The sequence below is a fragment of the Mytilus galloprovincialis genome, chromosome 8, assembly GCF_965363235.1.
Source record: "Mytilus galloprovincialis chromosome 8, xbMytGall1.hap1.1, whole genome shotgun sequence".
NCBI lineage: Eukaryota > Metazoa > Mollusca > Bivalvia > Mytilida > Mytilidae > Mytilus > Mytilus galloprovincialis.
Genome location: NC_134845.1, coordinates 12,478,121 through 12,493,874, shown reverse-complemented (window position 1 = coordinate 12,493,874; position 15,754 = coordinate 12,478,121). Strand labels below are relative to the sequence as shown.

The 15,754-nt window shown below is 31.9% G+C and overlaps 2 protein-coding genes across 2 annotated transcripts in view; one reads left to right on the top strand and one right to left on the bottom strand.

Annotated features, from left to right (window-relative positions):
• The window catches only part of LOC143085110 (U3 small nucleolar RNA-associated protein 18 homolog), a 65,405-nt gene that overhangs the window by 34,760 nt on the left and 14,891 nt on the right, over positions 1 to 15,754 (top strand). Inside the window, exon 6 of the mRNA XM_076261299.1 lies at positions 558 to 641. Coding sequence (XP_076117414.1) covers positions 558 to 641 — 84 coding nt within the window. The remainder of the gene's footprint in view (positions 1 to 557; positions 642 to 15,754) is intronic.
• Positions 4,848 to 14,358, bottom strand: LOC143085109 (uncharacterized). The gene is made up of 5 exons (XM_076261298.1): positions 14,255 to 14,358; positions 12,200 to 12,824; positions 11,320 to 11,469; positions 9,694 to 9,748; positions 4,848 to 5,824 (listed from the first exon to the last, which is right to left on the bottom strand). The coding sequence occupies exons 2-5, from the start codon at positions 12,821 to 12,823 to the stop codon at positions 4,998 to 5,000; spliced, it is 1,656 nt and encodes a 551-aa protein (XP_076117413.1). The 5' UTR covers position 12,824; positions 14,255 to 14,358; the 3' UTR covers positions 4,848 to 4,997.

The following is a 15,754-nucleotide window of genomic DNA, read 5'->3' as shown; positions in this document are numbered from 1 at the left end:
AACCCGACCATAGAGCAGACAACAGCAGAAGGTCACCAACAGGTCTTCAATGCAACGAGAAATTCCCGCACCCGGAGGCGTCCTTCAGCTGGCCCCTTAACAAATATATACTAGTTCAGTGATAATGAACGCCATACTAAACTCCAAATTGTACACAAGAAACTAAAAGTTAAATTAATACAAGACTAACAAAGGCCAGAGGCTCCTGACTTGGGACAGGCACAAAAATGCGGCGGGGTTAAACATGTTTGTGAGATCTCAACCCTCCCCCTATACCTCTAGCCAATGCAGAAAAGTAAACGCATAACAATACGCACATTAAAATTCAGTTCAAGAGAAGTCCGAGTCTGATGTCAGAAGATGCAACCAAAGAAAATAAACAAAATGACAATAATACATAAATAACATCAGACTACTAGCAGTTAACTGACATGCCAGCTCCAGACTTCAATTAAACTTCAATTAAGTCTGGAGCTGGTAATTACACCCTTATATTACTAAGAAGGTCGGAAAAAATCAAGCTTTGGAAATTATTTTAAATTAACTTTATTTTTCAGTGTAAACTAAATTCTGTCGAGTTTCATCCAAACTCACAAGTGATGCTGGTAGCTGGTATGAATCAGACTCTAAATCTGTTTCAGGTAGGTGTATCAACATGATCAAGAATATAATTATGTAACAAGTAAGAGTTGTTGAAGGCCATATAGTTATCTTACGGTGCTTACAGTCATATCATAATAATAAATGACAACTATCTACCAAATGGATCATAGATAGTTGTCTCATTTGGAAATTAACCAACATTTTCTTACAGTACCCTTCAAGAGTACCAACTCTCCCACACCCTACACCGAGGAAAATGTCGGAGCCACTCCGAAAAACTCCGATATTCCTCCCAAAATGTTGGGAGGAATTTGGGAGTAATCTCTCCCAAAATCAGGTAAATGTTTATTGTGATAACGAGCTCACTCTCTACACCGAGGAATTAATTGCCCTTATCCTACTTTGATCTATACCGGCACAAGACTGAATGGGTAATTGGATTACCTGACAGGTAAAGGTTGAAGTAATAAAGAATTATATTTCCGGTCTACTGTACCAGTTTAAGTGTCAAACAGGTGTATAATTTTAAATGTCTTTAATACTAATTAAATTTCATTTGTGGTAATAAAAACTAAAGTCAAAATATTTTCGTATTTTTTGTTAGCCCATCTAAAAATATCTTAACCTTTATGTACTTGCTTTAAAAAAAAAAAAAAGATTATAAAATATAGCGGAATATGTGAAAAACAAAATATTCTACTTCAAAGTTAAAGTCTTTATTTAAAAATTATAAGTCTAAAAGTTTTATATATGCAAGTAAAAAGGAAAATTTATTCACCATTCATTAGACAAAATAATTGCCCCGTAATAATTGTGTAAATCTACGGCATTTTCTTTTTACGATTATCTAATTGCTGGAATGAATAAAAGATTTAAAAGCAAAATGTTGTTGTTAATTCTTTCAATTGTATTCAAGTTTTATAAAAAATGAAAACTACTTAATTTTGACCTCGATGTCTTCACCAGTAAATTAATATTTTATTGACGAAATGAGCATACTTGTGTAAAAATAACCGGAAACTTTCGCTAAAATAATTTGAGCAGTTAAATAAAATTACGTGTTTGAAAGTTTTGTATATTCAAGTAAAAAGGAAAATATTATTCACCATTCGTTATGCTTAACAATTACGGCATTTTCGTTTTACGATTTGTTGGCAGTACAGCAGAATAATAATACATTTCCGTTACAACAGGAATACTTCCAGCTGCATTAATTCAACTTTGTTTAATATTAACTTTCGCACAATGAATGTAAAATTGTGTATTTTCAACAAAAGATTTTAAAAACAATTATTTGCCGTGCGAAGACAATTCCACGATACACATCTCAGTTATCAACAGTTTGGGTTGAACTTGAACTTGACTTAACAATGTTAAATGCTAAAAATAGTTAACATCAATGTTATTCACAGCACGAGTTTTTTAAAGGGCGGGAAAAAATATCGCGTACTAGTAAACTCAGGTGACCTTTCTGGCCGACCGTGGGAAAGTCCAAAGTTGCAGAACGACATTTTTGTGCAATCGTATTGAGGCTCCAGAAGGTCCTTTTACAATTGATTTATCGGGAAAATATAATTCTTATCCGAATAAACGTGAACACATTTTTAACTTTTTGAATTTTAATGTTTTATCTTTCAAAAAAGAAAGTACATTTATAGTTATATGTCCATGGTCAATAATATAGATTTACAGTTGGTGATGTATTAATTGAAATTATGATGGAAATTGTCCGGGGTGATTGATTGTATTCAAATGACAATAATCATGATAATACGATAAAGAAATGCCAATTGTAGGCGGTTGGGAAATTTTGAAAATAAAATGATGACTGATTTAACTAAAATAGAATATTATGATGGGCAATTATGAGGTTTGATAAATTTTATTAATAATTAAAGGATTAGTGACCTATCGGATAGCGACAAGCGGATTACTTATCATCACAACTTTTAACATCTTTTGTAAACGTAAAATGATTGAGCGTCATAAACTTGTCAAACACCGGTAGAATTATAGTACATTTATTATATAATTAATGTGAAAATATTTTTCACTTTCCAAATTCAAATGACGAAATTGATATAAATACTTTCGTCAATTTGAAAACCGTTCCGTAAAATGTGAAAATGACGAGCACTATCAATATCACTTGAAATTATTTCCTTTGTCAACAGAGTTGTCATTTAACAGTTTCTGTTCGTAATTTGAATTATTCAAGTCTGTATAAATGTACCGAGGTGGTGAAACATCATATTTTACATTGCTCAATAAATTAAGTTTACTTGATGATCCGATGAATCGGGTTACCGAAAAAACGACATGATTTTATTAGCCAGTTGATTTTTTAATAATGAACAATTAATGCGCTGATATTGCTTATTGAATAAGTTATAAAAGAAACTAATTGTGGCAAAATCGTCCTTGCTGAAAGAACACAGTTACACAATGTATGACCTGACCGGACTGTAATAGAAACACAAAATAAAAATTTTCTTCATACTTTTTCGTATGTACGTTCTATTTTAAAGATAACGGCATAAGACACAAATATAAAGGATAATAATTATCTTATTCTAAATGATATTGTCACATCTTTATCTGTCAAAGAAAGGAAAACATTTGTTCAATTTATAATACCGTCTGTGCAACCAAGATCGATTAAATGTTCAAAGGTAAATTATCTGGGTAATCCAATTATGTTGTCACGCGTCGTTAATTTGAAGTACATCCGATGGGCAATAAACCAATTAACAGCCACGCGGTGTTGGGAGAGAATCTTTGGAGGATTTTAGGAGTGAAATCCGCGGTACTCGGTGTGATTCCGAGAAACACGGAAATCGGAGAAAAAAGTTATCGAATCGATATTTTTGAAGAGTACTGTATGTAATACAGCCATCTTAGACAAGACATTATACTGTAGTCTGTCCATTCATTTGCATGTCCTTCAATACTTTGTTAGACAACTCAAATATGCTTTGACCAATTACCATGAAATTTCAAGACAACATAAGCATGTTTTAATTTTTGAAAGACAGTTTCCTTTTGATTTAAAAAAAAAATGATTTTTTCGTTCAGAGTTATGGAAATTTAACTGTTAGGGTGAAGGATTCTGTTACAAAATGGAAAAAAATGACTGTTTCCAGTTCATGTTTATCAAGGTCATATGTCTCCAAAATTAACAGCTTTATCCTGAGGGTTGTTGCAGAAAATACTATGCCCCTGGCCCCTTGGGAAAGCATTTATTTAGTATTAAGTGTGTGGTTGTATTTGAAATACCAACATGCAAATTAAAGGGAGTGTTGTTCTGATGTATTTTAATTTCTGTGGGTGGTGGGGGTTAAAATAAAGTGCCATCACTGGGAAAGACATAGAACTGCTTCAATTCAAGTTTTTTTTAAACATTCTTAGGATTTATAAATTATTTTGGTTTTTTTTTTTAATACAGCTCCAGAGAAAAAGCAACATAAAACAAATCTGCTATAAAGGGGAAATAATCCCCATAGGGATAAATATTCTGTTTCGTTTGGTCATAGGTTAAAAGTTATCACTGTAGATTGTCATGTGCCAAAAGTCTTTTCCATATGTTGTGAGAAAAAAAACCCATCTCAGGCAGGAAGAAAAACAAATGATCAGAACAAAGTCCAAAAGACTTTTGCCAGGTCCTGGAAATATCTTAATATAAGCCATGTAAGCATTTGATAGCATAGTTTGTTTAGCTGTGACTAAAGATAAGAAATTGTCACATCTTAAACAATAGATTCTACTTTTTACAGTTATATTTAAAGCAGCTCGAACATCATGTATATAGTAGTAATTATGATCTTTAATGCTACTATAAATATTTAATAAAACTAACTACATTCTGTATGTGTGTGCCCGTCCTAAGTCAGGAGCCTGCAATTTAGTGGTTGTCACTTGCTGCTGTGTTACATATTTGATCTTTCATTTTCATGTCCCACCTAGGGTCATTATGTATTTAAGTCTGTGCATCTATGTGTTGGTCTGTACATCTGTTTGTTCGTCTGTCTGTCCCACTTCAGATTAAAGTGTTTGGTCAAGGTAGCTGTTAATGAATTATCTCATTGGCAATCATACCACAGCTTGGATTAGATATGCCCTTTAAACTGAACTTATTTCAAGAAAACTTTATTATGTTAATCATGTATAATAAAAATTGATTTTGGTTCATTTAAAATTGCAAACCATGACAATAAAATAATACAGAAATTAGAAATTGATTAAAAGAATCTCAAGTTGACAACAGTGAATTAAATGTTATAACCGAATACTTAATGCATTTAATGAATTGATCAAATGTAAATATTCTGTTTTTTCTGAAGTATCATATTACCGGTATAAACATATACATATGCATATATATAAAGAAGATTATGTCACAGTTTTATTATTTCCTGGAAGACTTTGATTATTCTCTCTTCATGCTCTTGGTCACCTAGTGTGGCAAGTTTTCTTTGGTTTGAATTATATGACATCAAACAACACTTCTGTTCTTTCAATCCATTTGTCTTCACAGTAGTATAATGTTTACCATCAGATGACACATGTTGAACTAATCTATCCACACACACCACACACAGACTGTCATCTTGTAGTGTAGTCATACTCCAGGGATGTGATGGTAATGTTAGGGTGTGATGTCTGTTATCAGTATAACTGTACCAGCACAGCTTGTTGCGGAGAGAGCCACTGTAGAATATTCTGTCACCAGAACCATGTAACCTGCTAGGTTGACAGTCAGTCTGTATTGTCTGCACCACCTCTCCTGTCTTGTAATCTATGATCAGTAGTCTCTTGTCATCACATACAACTAACTTGTTGTTTATAGTTGTAATGTCACTCCAACACCACATTCCAGGTGGTGATATTGATTTAAGTTTGAGTTTATTGTGTATGTCATACATCTCTATACACATACTCCCCAACAGTGTAACAGCTACTGTAGAGTTGTTGACTGCTGTAACACTGTATGGTCCATCCTGTACATCTATACTGTCTACCTGTGATACATCTGTGTTACAGATCAGTAGTCTGTTCTGTTTAGGTACACATATCACCAGTCTACCATCATCCATCATCACCATATCTGTTACTTTTACATATCCCAAGTCACCACTAGCTACTGATGTCAGGTTTATCTCATGATTTAATGTGAAGATAGAATGTCCTAGTTTGTACGGGTGTAAAGCTCTTCCCTTTTTGTCTGAAAAATGAATTGACAATTCAATACAAATCACTGTATACATTACCGGTACATTGAATTTATTTGTATGCTATGACTTCCTCATTTATTCTATTACAGCATTGTACAGTGGCAGTGAATACAAAAATAAGTACTGAATATAGATATTTTAATGAATGTATATATGAAAATAAGATTGGGAATCTCAAAATGATAAATGGCAGGATATTGAAAGTTGAAACTACAAATTAAGTTCAGGATGTTCGATGTCATGTTTTGGAATTTGTCAGATTTTCGAAATCCTGTGGTTTTATCCATTGGAATGCCTAAAAAAATTGCCTATTGGCCCCTTTTTCTTTTTATAAATTTTTTAATAAGAAAAAGACATATGTAAAAGTCTGATAAGATTTTAATTTTAATCATTAATAGTTTTTGAGAATTTAAATTTGTCAACGATAAAGCTATGAAAAGTCAAGAGAGAACATTTTACCGCCAACATTATATCTTCAAAACAAGCACATTAAATTATGTATTTTTTCAGCTCTTTTGATTTCTTTATTAATCTCCTATCAATATAAACATTTTTTTTTTTAAAAGTTCATTATTTTGCAACTGAGAAGCGAACTCCCTAAAATGGTTGTTTAATATAGGATAGAATTATTTAAAAAAGGGGTAGGGCAATGAAAGCCTAAACTTAACAATCAATTTGAACCGTGTAATATTCTATACTTGTACGACTTTGCCCCCGCAGAGCTTTAGAAAAACAGTACATTAACGGGTGTTACACGGACTCTTTTTAGACGATACACGGACTCTTTTTAGTTACACAGACACTTTTTATGAATAGAATCACTCGTGCATGATCAGTGAGTTCATGGGCACTTTAACTTTCAATTAGATTTGAATTTTTTGGTTCACTGACTTATTTCCTGTCTTTTTATTGAACAAAATATAACGTTGGCATCAATATCTATTTTCAATCATTTCCATTAAAATACTATTCATATCAGTACACTAAGGGATTAGACATTTAACTTCAAAAGGGGGGAGGGGGTATGGTTTTTTCCTAAAAAAAGGTATTTTGATCACAAATTTTATAAGAAAAAAATTATTATGGTCAAGCAGATGACAAATTAATGTTTTGCATGATTCCCTGATTTCCGAATACCGTAAATAGTGCTAATTTAAACAAAAACATTTGGGTGATGGCGTTGAAAGTAAACAGTTAATTAATGTACTAAAAAAAAAAAAAAAGAACATACCGCCCCCTTTATGAAGCAAAATATTCGTTCAATAAACGTTTTCTTCAATATATGGATATGAATAGTATTTTAGACAATGCTGAAAGTAAAGAAATGATGATACTGACGTGTATATTTCAATAAAATTAAGACTCGAAATAAATAAATAAAAATCAAATCTTATCAAAAGATAAAATCCCTATCAACTCACCAATGCACGATTGATCCTATAAATAAAAAGTGTTCATGTAATACACGTACAAATAAGCAGCAAATCTAGAAGAAAATCATTCAACTTATGTCATCAATTTTGGGCGGTAAGCTGCGATTGGATCATATAGTAACACGTGTTTATTCCCGATCAACACTTGCAGATCTAGAGACGAGCATGCATTTAAAAAAAAAAAGTATATGCCTGAATATATTTAATATTAAGACGAAATTCATTTTTTCATCAACATTTCATTTACTAATGAAGTAGGAAATTCATTCTTTTGATACATTTATATTGTTATCGAATTTATATCAGTGGCGGATCCAGGTCCAAATCCAGGACAAAATGGGGGGGAGGGGGTGGGGGGTGTCCAACTTTATGTCCATTTAAATGCATTGATCATCCAAAACAAGGTTGTTCCAACCCCCGGGACCCCCCCCACTGAATATTAAATTCATGAATTTGGCAACAAACGTATTTTTTCAAGGGGGGATGGGGGATGGAATGGCATGTCCTGCATTTTTCATCAGAAATAAAGATTACAGCCTGTTTATCTTAAAATAAATTAGCCCCCCCCCTTTCTTCCCCGCTTTCCGTTTCGTCCATAAAAATCAAACGTAATCCTACTTACCACTAAAATATTTCTTTTATGTATTACTTTTTTTACGAAGTTGCCTTTAAAATGTCTTAAATGTGTACAACATTCATCTTTTCCTTTAAATGACTCTTTTTTTATCAAATAATTAGATTCCTGATTTTTTTTCTTTAAAAAAAAATCTCGGTTGAAGGGAAATGAAAAATGTTTATACTATAACTTACATTTACTGCTTTATGGCTATCTAAGTATCTAAAATGTTTAGTCTTGCAAAATATATTATAACTTTCTTGAAACGTCGTACAAGTCAGATAAAAAACAAAAGTAACAAAGGAAACAGGCCGGTAACAACCAGCCGAATAGTTTTTCTGCACTTGTAGTCAGGTCAAGGTCCTCGGTTATCGCCTCGGACCTTGACCTGACTACTCGTGCAGAAAAACTATCCGGCAACAGTTGTTACCGGCCTGTTTCTTTGTTACCTTTGTATTTTATCTAATACAAACGCCAAATATTGAAATTTGAAATAAAACATATTTTCTGTTCACTATTTGCTTTAAGCCTTTATTTAACACGATTGAGTATACAGGTACATTTGAAATTGTAAAGAGAATGCATACGCTGCATGAGTTTGAATGATTTGAAATCACTGACATATTCTCATAAAAATTTGTTTGATGGAAATAAGAGAACAATTTCCTAACAAGAAATTAATAAGTTGAGCATTGTATTAATATATAAAGATACTCAATTCTAGACAGGTAAGGTTACATTTGACTAATTTTTTAATTCATTTTCAGGATTTATGACCTTTGACCTTTTATAATGTTAAAAATATCTAAATAACCCTTTGTAAGGTGAAAAAAAAATCTACCTTTAAGAGAATAGAGCCTTTATAACTTATTTGCTGCATTAATTGCTCAAAACTTAGATATCACAAGACTGAGGTAGTTGTCATTACTTAAAAGATACCTGTACTTGTATTTACAATATAAATATGGGTTAATCTGTATTCAAGGGGACACATTAGGTTTTATTTATTTTACCTTTGTTTGTGGTTTGTTCATTTTGACTTTGATATATCAACTGACTGAAACTCTAAATTTCAATGGCCAGTGGACATTAAGGACATCCAATACAGTTTTGATCCCATAATGAAATTTTGATGTAAATTTGCATATAAGCTATTTTTTACATGAATTAATCAAATATGTTATAAAAAATATACCTTCATGTGTGAGTAAAATGAGGTGGAAATTTTAGATATTTACTTAAAATACAGATTTGTGGACGTATTTTTCCTTTCAACAAAAGTACATAACTTTTGGTTTTCAAAGATAAACACAAGCTGTTTTTTGTTTAATGAGTTCTGTTTTATATAAATATCCTATAGATATATGCTTTTTTTTTGTTAGAATTAATGCATTTATCAAATGTTCATGATTTAAGAACCCTTCAATGTTTTGCTGTATATTTATCATTATTTTAAAAATTGCATTATAGATATTTTTCGCGGATGTTGGTACAAATAACCTTCATACTTAGTCAAACCAAATGCTATTTTGAAAAAAGAGGGGTCCATGAACTTGTTTTCCAGTTAAATCAGTTTGATTTAAAAAAAAGATATGTCACAGTTTGACGTCACGAAAATATCATTTTAAATTACCAACATCATTATCTCCCCTGTATTGTATGCTCTTAAGCAAGCAATAATCAATCTTTCAAAGAAACTATAGTACCATCTTAAAACTGTACATATTTTTGTTCTCTTCAGTGTTCAACGTTAAGGTCTAACTACATGTAGCGTGGAAAGCAGATAACTTGTAATTATTGTCTCCCTTACCTTGTTTTTTAATGTTTCTTTTACATCTCTGACAGATCTTATTCTGTAATACCTCCTGAAAACAGAAAAGAAGTTTAGTTTATTTATAATGCTCCTATCTCTTTGATTCAATATTGAATTCAAGGACTTGTCCAACAGTTTGTCTGTGACGGTAGACTCTGACTGTCTGTTGATTAATTTATCCAACAAAAACATATGTCGCACACCTCTCAGGTGACACTGAACGTAATGTTGAGCACATATTTTATTTAAAAAGACTTAACATAAATAATCTTGTCAGTACTTAGATATATTTGAATTTGGTCTAGACTTTACTAAATAAGACTGATTGAGTACTTGATAATCTTAGTCTGAATATGGTATTGACCAATGCTTGACCATTTCGACCAGTATTTTCAAGTAAAATAGACTTGAATTTTCAGTTTTGACTTAATTTAGATTGTCAACTTAAAAGATTTCTATAATTCCAAGCTATCTTGGGTTTTGATAAAACTCTACAGCTATCTCAAATAAATATAGGTCTTACAAAATGCCAGGTTATATGGTAGTTTAGTTTATTGCCGTCAAATTTAAGGATTTAATTATTATGTAAATTAATCTTTTATTTTCAGTTCAGACTCCAATCAGATAGTCACTTTAAGAAATTTCTTCCGAATCAACTTAAATTTTGATAAAGCTCTAGCAACAGCTATTTTGATTCTTTATTGACCATTGAAATGCTAGGTATTTAGTTTTTGATTTACTGCAGTCAAATTTAAAGTCATAAGAAACGAGAGACTGGTGAAAAATAATGTTATTCCAATTCTTGAACCAATGCATACAAACATCATAAACTTGGTCTTCTTTGCACGATTTTATCATTTTTTTCGCATAAATTTTGTATAATCGTCAATTTTTTTTTCAATCGGTCAGTGTTGTTGTGAAAATATGGCAGGTAATTAAAGTTTGTGTTTTGAAGCCGAAGTTTAATGATTGTCACCTGTTTGTCAACAATCAACAAAAAGCATGGATATTGAGCACGTGTTTAACATGTACAATCAGATAATTATAGTTTATTTTAAGGACATCCATGCGTATTGCAATCACTGGATTTTGATGGAAGGGTCACACTGAGGTCACTTTGCATACAGACAATATGTCAGGGTCTTCTTGGAAGGAAGAAATTAAAATAAAGAATATGAACAAATTAAAGAATTTTCTTCAGAAAAAAGTATATGTACCTAAGTTTTATAATTGAAACTATCCATTGAGTTATAAAAAACATATGCATTATTTATTGTAACTTGAGGTTTCTTTAATATGACCATGATGACTTTAAGGATTTCATTAATATATAGGGAAAAAGAGCATGAAGAGTTCAAATTGCTAGTTTAAACAAAATTCAGTTAGTTATCTTTAGAAATTTCTATAACTTATTCAAATCAACTTGGAATTTGATATCAAAGAAATAATCCCACAAACATGACAAAGAACCAAAACATTAGGCAAGAAAAATTATCTATCTGAACAATTGAATGTGGAGTATAATACACATTGCCACTGAGATTTGATCTAGTGATCTCTGTAGATGCACTTCTTGCTCCACTTAGCCACTAATCCAGGAGCCTTAACAAAACAGAATCCTACCTCTATTTTAGCCATCAACACATCATTGTTGATACCCATTGTAGCCAGTAGTTCAGCAGTTTTTGTGCCAATAGTTTCCATTACTTCAGTATTACCATTGCCAATAGTTGTCTGTATTTCTGCAGATGTTGCATCTATTTTTGTATCAATCTTAAATAAGAAAACATTGTAGCTTTTAATCGTCATTTTACACATAGCATCCTCTTTCTTCAATTGCATTTATTTTTGGTGCCAAATCACAAAGTTATCTTGTGTCAATACTTATAACTTTTGTCATCCAACCACAGAGTTTGTTGTCTCTGTGTTGAAGGCCTCCCTATGACCTCTTGATGAAGAATAGCAATAGATTAGCTGTTTCTTTTCTTTATGTGATTTGTTGCTGTGCATGCACATACTGATTTTATGTCATGAATTGATACCCAATATCCTTTCTTTTCTATCATATGTTAACTTTTCATATTTTTCTTTACTCCTTGTGAACCACACAATCAGTTCAACAAAACATGTGACAGAAACGTTCTTAGTGTGGTAATTATTGAGAGTTGAAAATTTCCATTCTGTAACTAGTTTTACAATTACAAAAGTTGATTTTAAATTTCTAACAAATCCATATTTTTCAAATTTACATGATGCATCCGTGCATTTATTTGAATTAATTACAAATTTATTTGCTTTTAATCTTGAAATTTACTACTTAATCCAATGCATTGTGAATTTATGTACTGTAAACCAAATTATTTTCGCTGATACATGTACTTTATTACGTGTTTTGACATTTCTAACAAACTATGAAGGGATTTCATTTCTGTCAAGAAATCAATTGCTTTTGAAAATTGAATGGTTTAAGGTACTAGCAACTATACTGACTTGAGGTACATACCTTTTCAAGTATGACATGAACATCTAGAAGACAGGTTACATAATATTGACAAAGGGACTCATCCAAGGGTCTGTTTTGTATAATAACAAGGTTATTTTGTTTACTTGGGTCCAGTTGTAGAACATGTTTTGTCAAGTCTGTCCAGAGTGTGTTATATTCTGTCTCAGTTATGGCACCATCTGTGTTGTGGCTGAGATAGTTGTTCTTGAATTCTCGGAGGTCAGAAATCAACGTTTCTTCATTTAGTGACAGGCTGCAGCAGTTCAGTAAAATCAAACTTAACAAAGTGAGGTCAAGATCATTCAAGGGAATAGGCTTGGATGTATATTTGCAATGACAGTTATGTTTCTTTGACCCTGCAGTGTACATACGATTCCACTGGCTATAGTTAAGAGGAAGGGATTGCTTGTTTACACAATTAGCAGTGTCCACACAACATTTGCTATTTTTGTGACGCAAATGAAATAGGATGTGCTTGACAGGAAGACTATTGATAAAATCTTGCAAACAGCCAAATCCTTTACTTGTGTAGCAGTCTTCTAGCTTCTTTCTCAGTAGTGGAGAAACAATTTCTAGTATCACAGAACCAACAACAAGGTACCTTCTCTTGTCTTCTCTATCCATTCTGTGAACAGCATTAAAGAAATTGAATAATAAATTGTTTAAGCTATTCAGGTACTAAATATTACCACATTAACTTTATATTTAACTTGTTTGACTCAGAAATATATGTCCCAAAATTGTTCCTTATCTCTAATTGTCTCCTGCCCAATACTTTGCATAGGACATACATATACCAGGTGGTTGCCTGTCAACCCGTCCAGTCATATCAGGGCTCTCAAGTGAACATTCTTGCCAGATTTTTATAAAACTTGTATCTAAGGTTTATATATATATACTGAGCCAAAAAAGTTTAGCAACACTTTTTTTTTTTAATTTTTTTTGTTGTTTCTGGAATTTTTTTTATTTAAACATCATTGATATAATCCTTAGTTTTACCTGTAATTTAAAACAGCTGTTCTTTTTTGATTGATTTGGCGCCATTTCGGCTTTGCACCTGTAATTGATGTTTTACCTTCTGTACCTGTACTTTTAAAACAATATTAGTGCATGACTAAGGGCAGCTGCTGGTGTGCCTGCAAATCCTTCATTGGTGCACTTAAACAGGCAAATTTCACTCACATCAATTTCACGTGAATATAAATTCATGTAAATTTCACCTCAAACGAGCTTATACGTGAAATGAAAATCACATAAAAAAATTTCATGTGAAATTCATGTTAATTTTTAAAATAGAGTATTTCAGATAACATCTAAATTTTCAAATTTAATTAAAATCATGAAAAATATCAATTTTTGTTGTTGTAAATTTCGCGTAAAATTCATGTGAAAAATTTCACATCAGATTCACGTGATACTCAATTCACGTGAAATTCACATGAAAATTTTCATGTGAGTTTCATGTATAAGCTTGATTGAGGTGAATCTCGCGTGAAATTTTTCATGTAAATTTCATGTGAGATTCATGTGAAATTCATCTGAGCAAATTTCACCTGTGTAAGTAGAGGGGCATTATGTCTTCTGGTCTGTGTGTCTGTTTGTCCGTTCCTTCTTTGGTCCGGTTGTCCGTCCATCGGTCTGTCTCGATTTAGGTTAAAGTTTTTGGTCAAGGTAGTTTTTGATGAAGTTGAAGTTTATTCAACTTGAAACTTAGTACACTTGTTCCCTATAGTTTGATCTTGTAATGCCAAATTAGAGTTTTTACCCCATTTTCAAGGTCCACTGAACATAGAAAATGATAGTGTTAGTGGGGCATCTCTGTACTGTGGAAACATTCTTGTTTCTAAATACATGGGTTCATTTTCAAAAGCAGGAACAGATGATGTTTTTGTATAGACTGATTGATTTTGTTAGGTAATGTCGTTGTACATTTTGTACTTCTATTTTAAATAAGATTTGATAATTTCTACTTTCAATTTAAATAAGATGCAATCATTTAACATTTTAAAAAACTTTCATTTGGGAAAAACTAAGAAAAGTGGTAATGCTACAAACCTTTATCCTATTTCATTTTCTATTTCTAAATATTTTGTAGACATAAGAAACAAAACCAATTGTGCTTTCATAGGAAAACCATTCATTTATGGAAATACCCTTTGCTATTTTTAAACATCGATCACATTGTGGAAATACCCTTTGCTATTTTTAAACATAAATCACATATCCTGGTTATTGATTTACTTACAAAAGATTATACACAAGTTTTGTCAGATGGGGTCCTCTAAGGGTTACATTTGTTTTATGATTATATTGAGGAAATAAAATAAACAGTAAAATTTAAAACATACAAAGGGCATATAACATGTATAAAACACACATGTATTTACACATGTAACAAAACTAAATTTGATTTATTTTTCAACTAGAGAAGATAATTTATTATTAGATATATACTTTAACATGTTTAAATGACCTTGTCACATTATAAATTAAATGATATACTGCATATACATATAGATTCTACCACTGCATTGAGTGTATTACGATATTTATCCACCCGAGACAGTTAAATTTTCAAATTTAAAACGTGAGGCTTGCCCGAGCATATTAAATAATTAAAATTTAACTGTCGAGAGTGGATAAATTTTGTTATAATAAAACACCCATGCAACCACGCATCCCATATTGCTCACAGCATGTATTCAGAGGATTTATTAAAGGTGAAGCAATACGGCAAATTAGAAATACAAGTGACCATAACAAATTAATAAACAATCTAACTAATTTCAAAGTGAAATTATTAGATAGGGGTTATGATAACGCTGAAATAGATGATGAAATGCGCATCTGGTGCAAGAAAATTAGTACCGTTAATTTTATTTACTACCACTGGGTCGATGCCTCTGCTGGTGGACTATTAGTCCCCGAGGGTATCACCAGCCCAGTAGCCAGTACTTCGGTACTGGCATGAAAATACGGATTTTTTGTTATTAAAATTTGCTGTTACAAAATGATAGAAATTATTATAAATTAAGGAATGTATCTCCCTCGTGCAAAGCTCTGATTTCTTTCACGGATTTGGCTATACTTTTTGGACCTTTTGGATTATAGCTCTTCATCTTTTATATAAGCTTTGGATTTCAAATATTTTGGCCACGAGCATCACTGAAGAGACATATATTGTCGAAATGCGCATCTGGTGCAAGAAAATTAGTACCGTTAATTTTATTTACTACCACTGGGTCGATGCCTCTGCTGGTGGACTATTAGTCCCCGAGGGTATCACCAGCCCAGTAGCCAGTACTTCGGTACTGGCATGAAAATACGGATTTTTTGTTATTAAAATTTGCTGTTACAAAATGATAGAAATTATTATAAATTAAGGAATGTATCTCCCTCGTGCAAAGCTCTGATTTCTTTCACGGATTTGGCTATACTTTTTGGACCTTTTGGATTATAGCTCTTCATCTTTTATATAAGCTTTGGATTTCAAATATTTTGGCCACGAGCATCACTGAAGAGACATATATTGTCGAAATGCGCATCTGGTGCAAG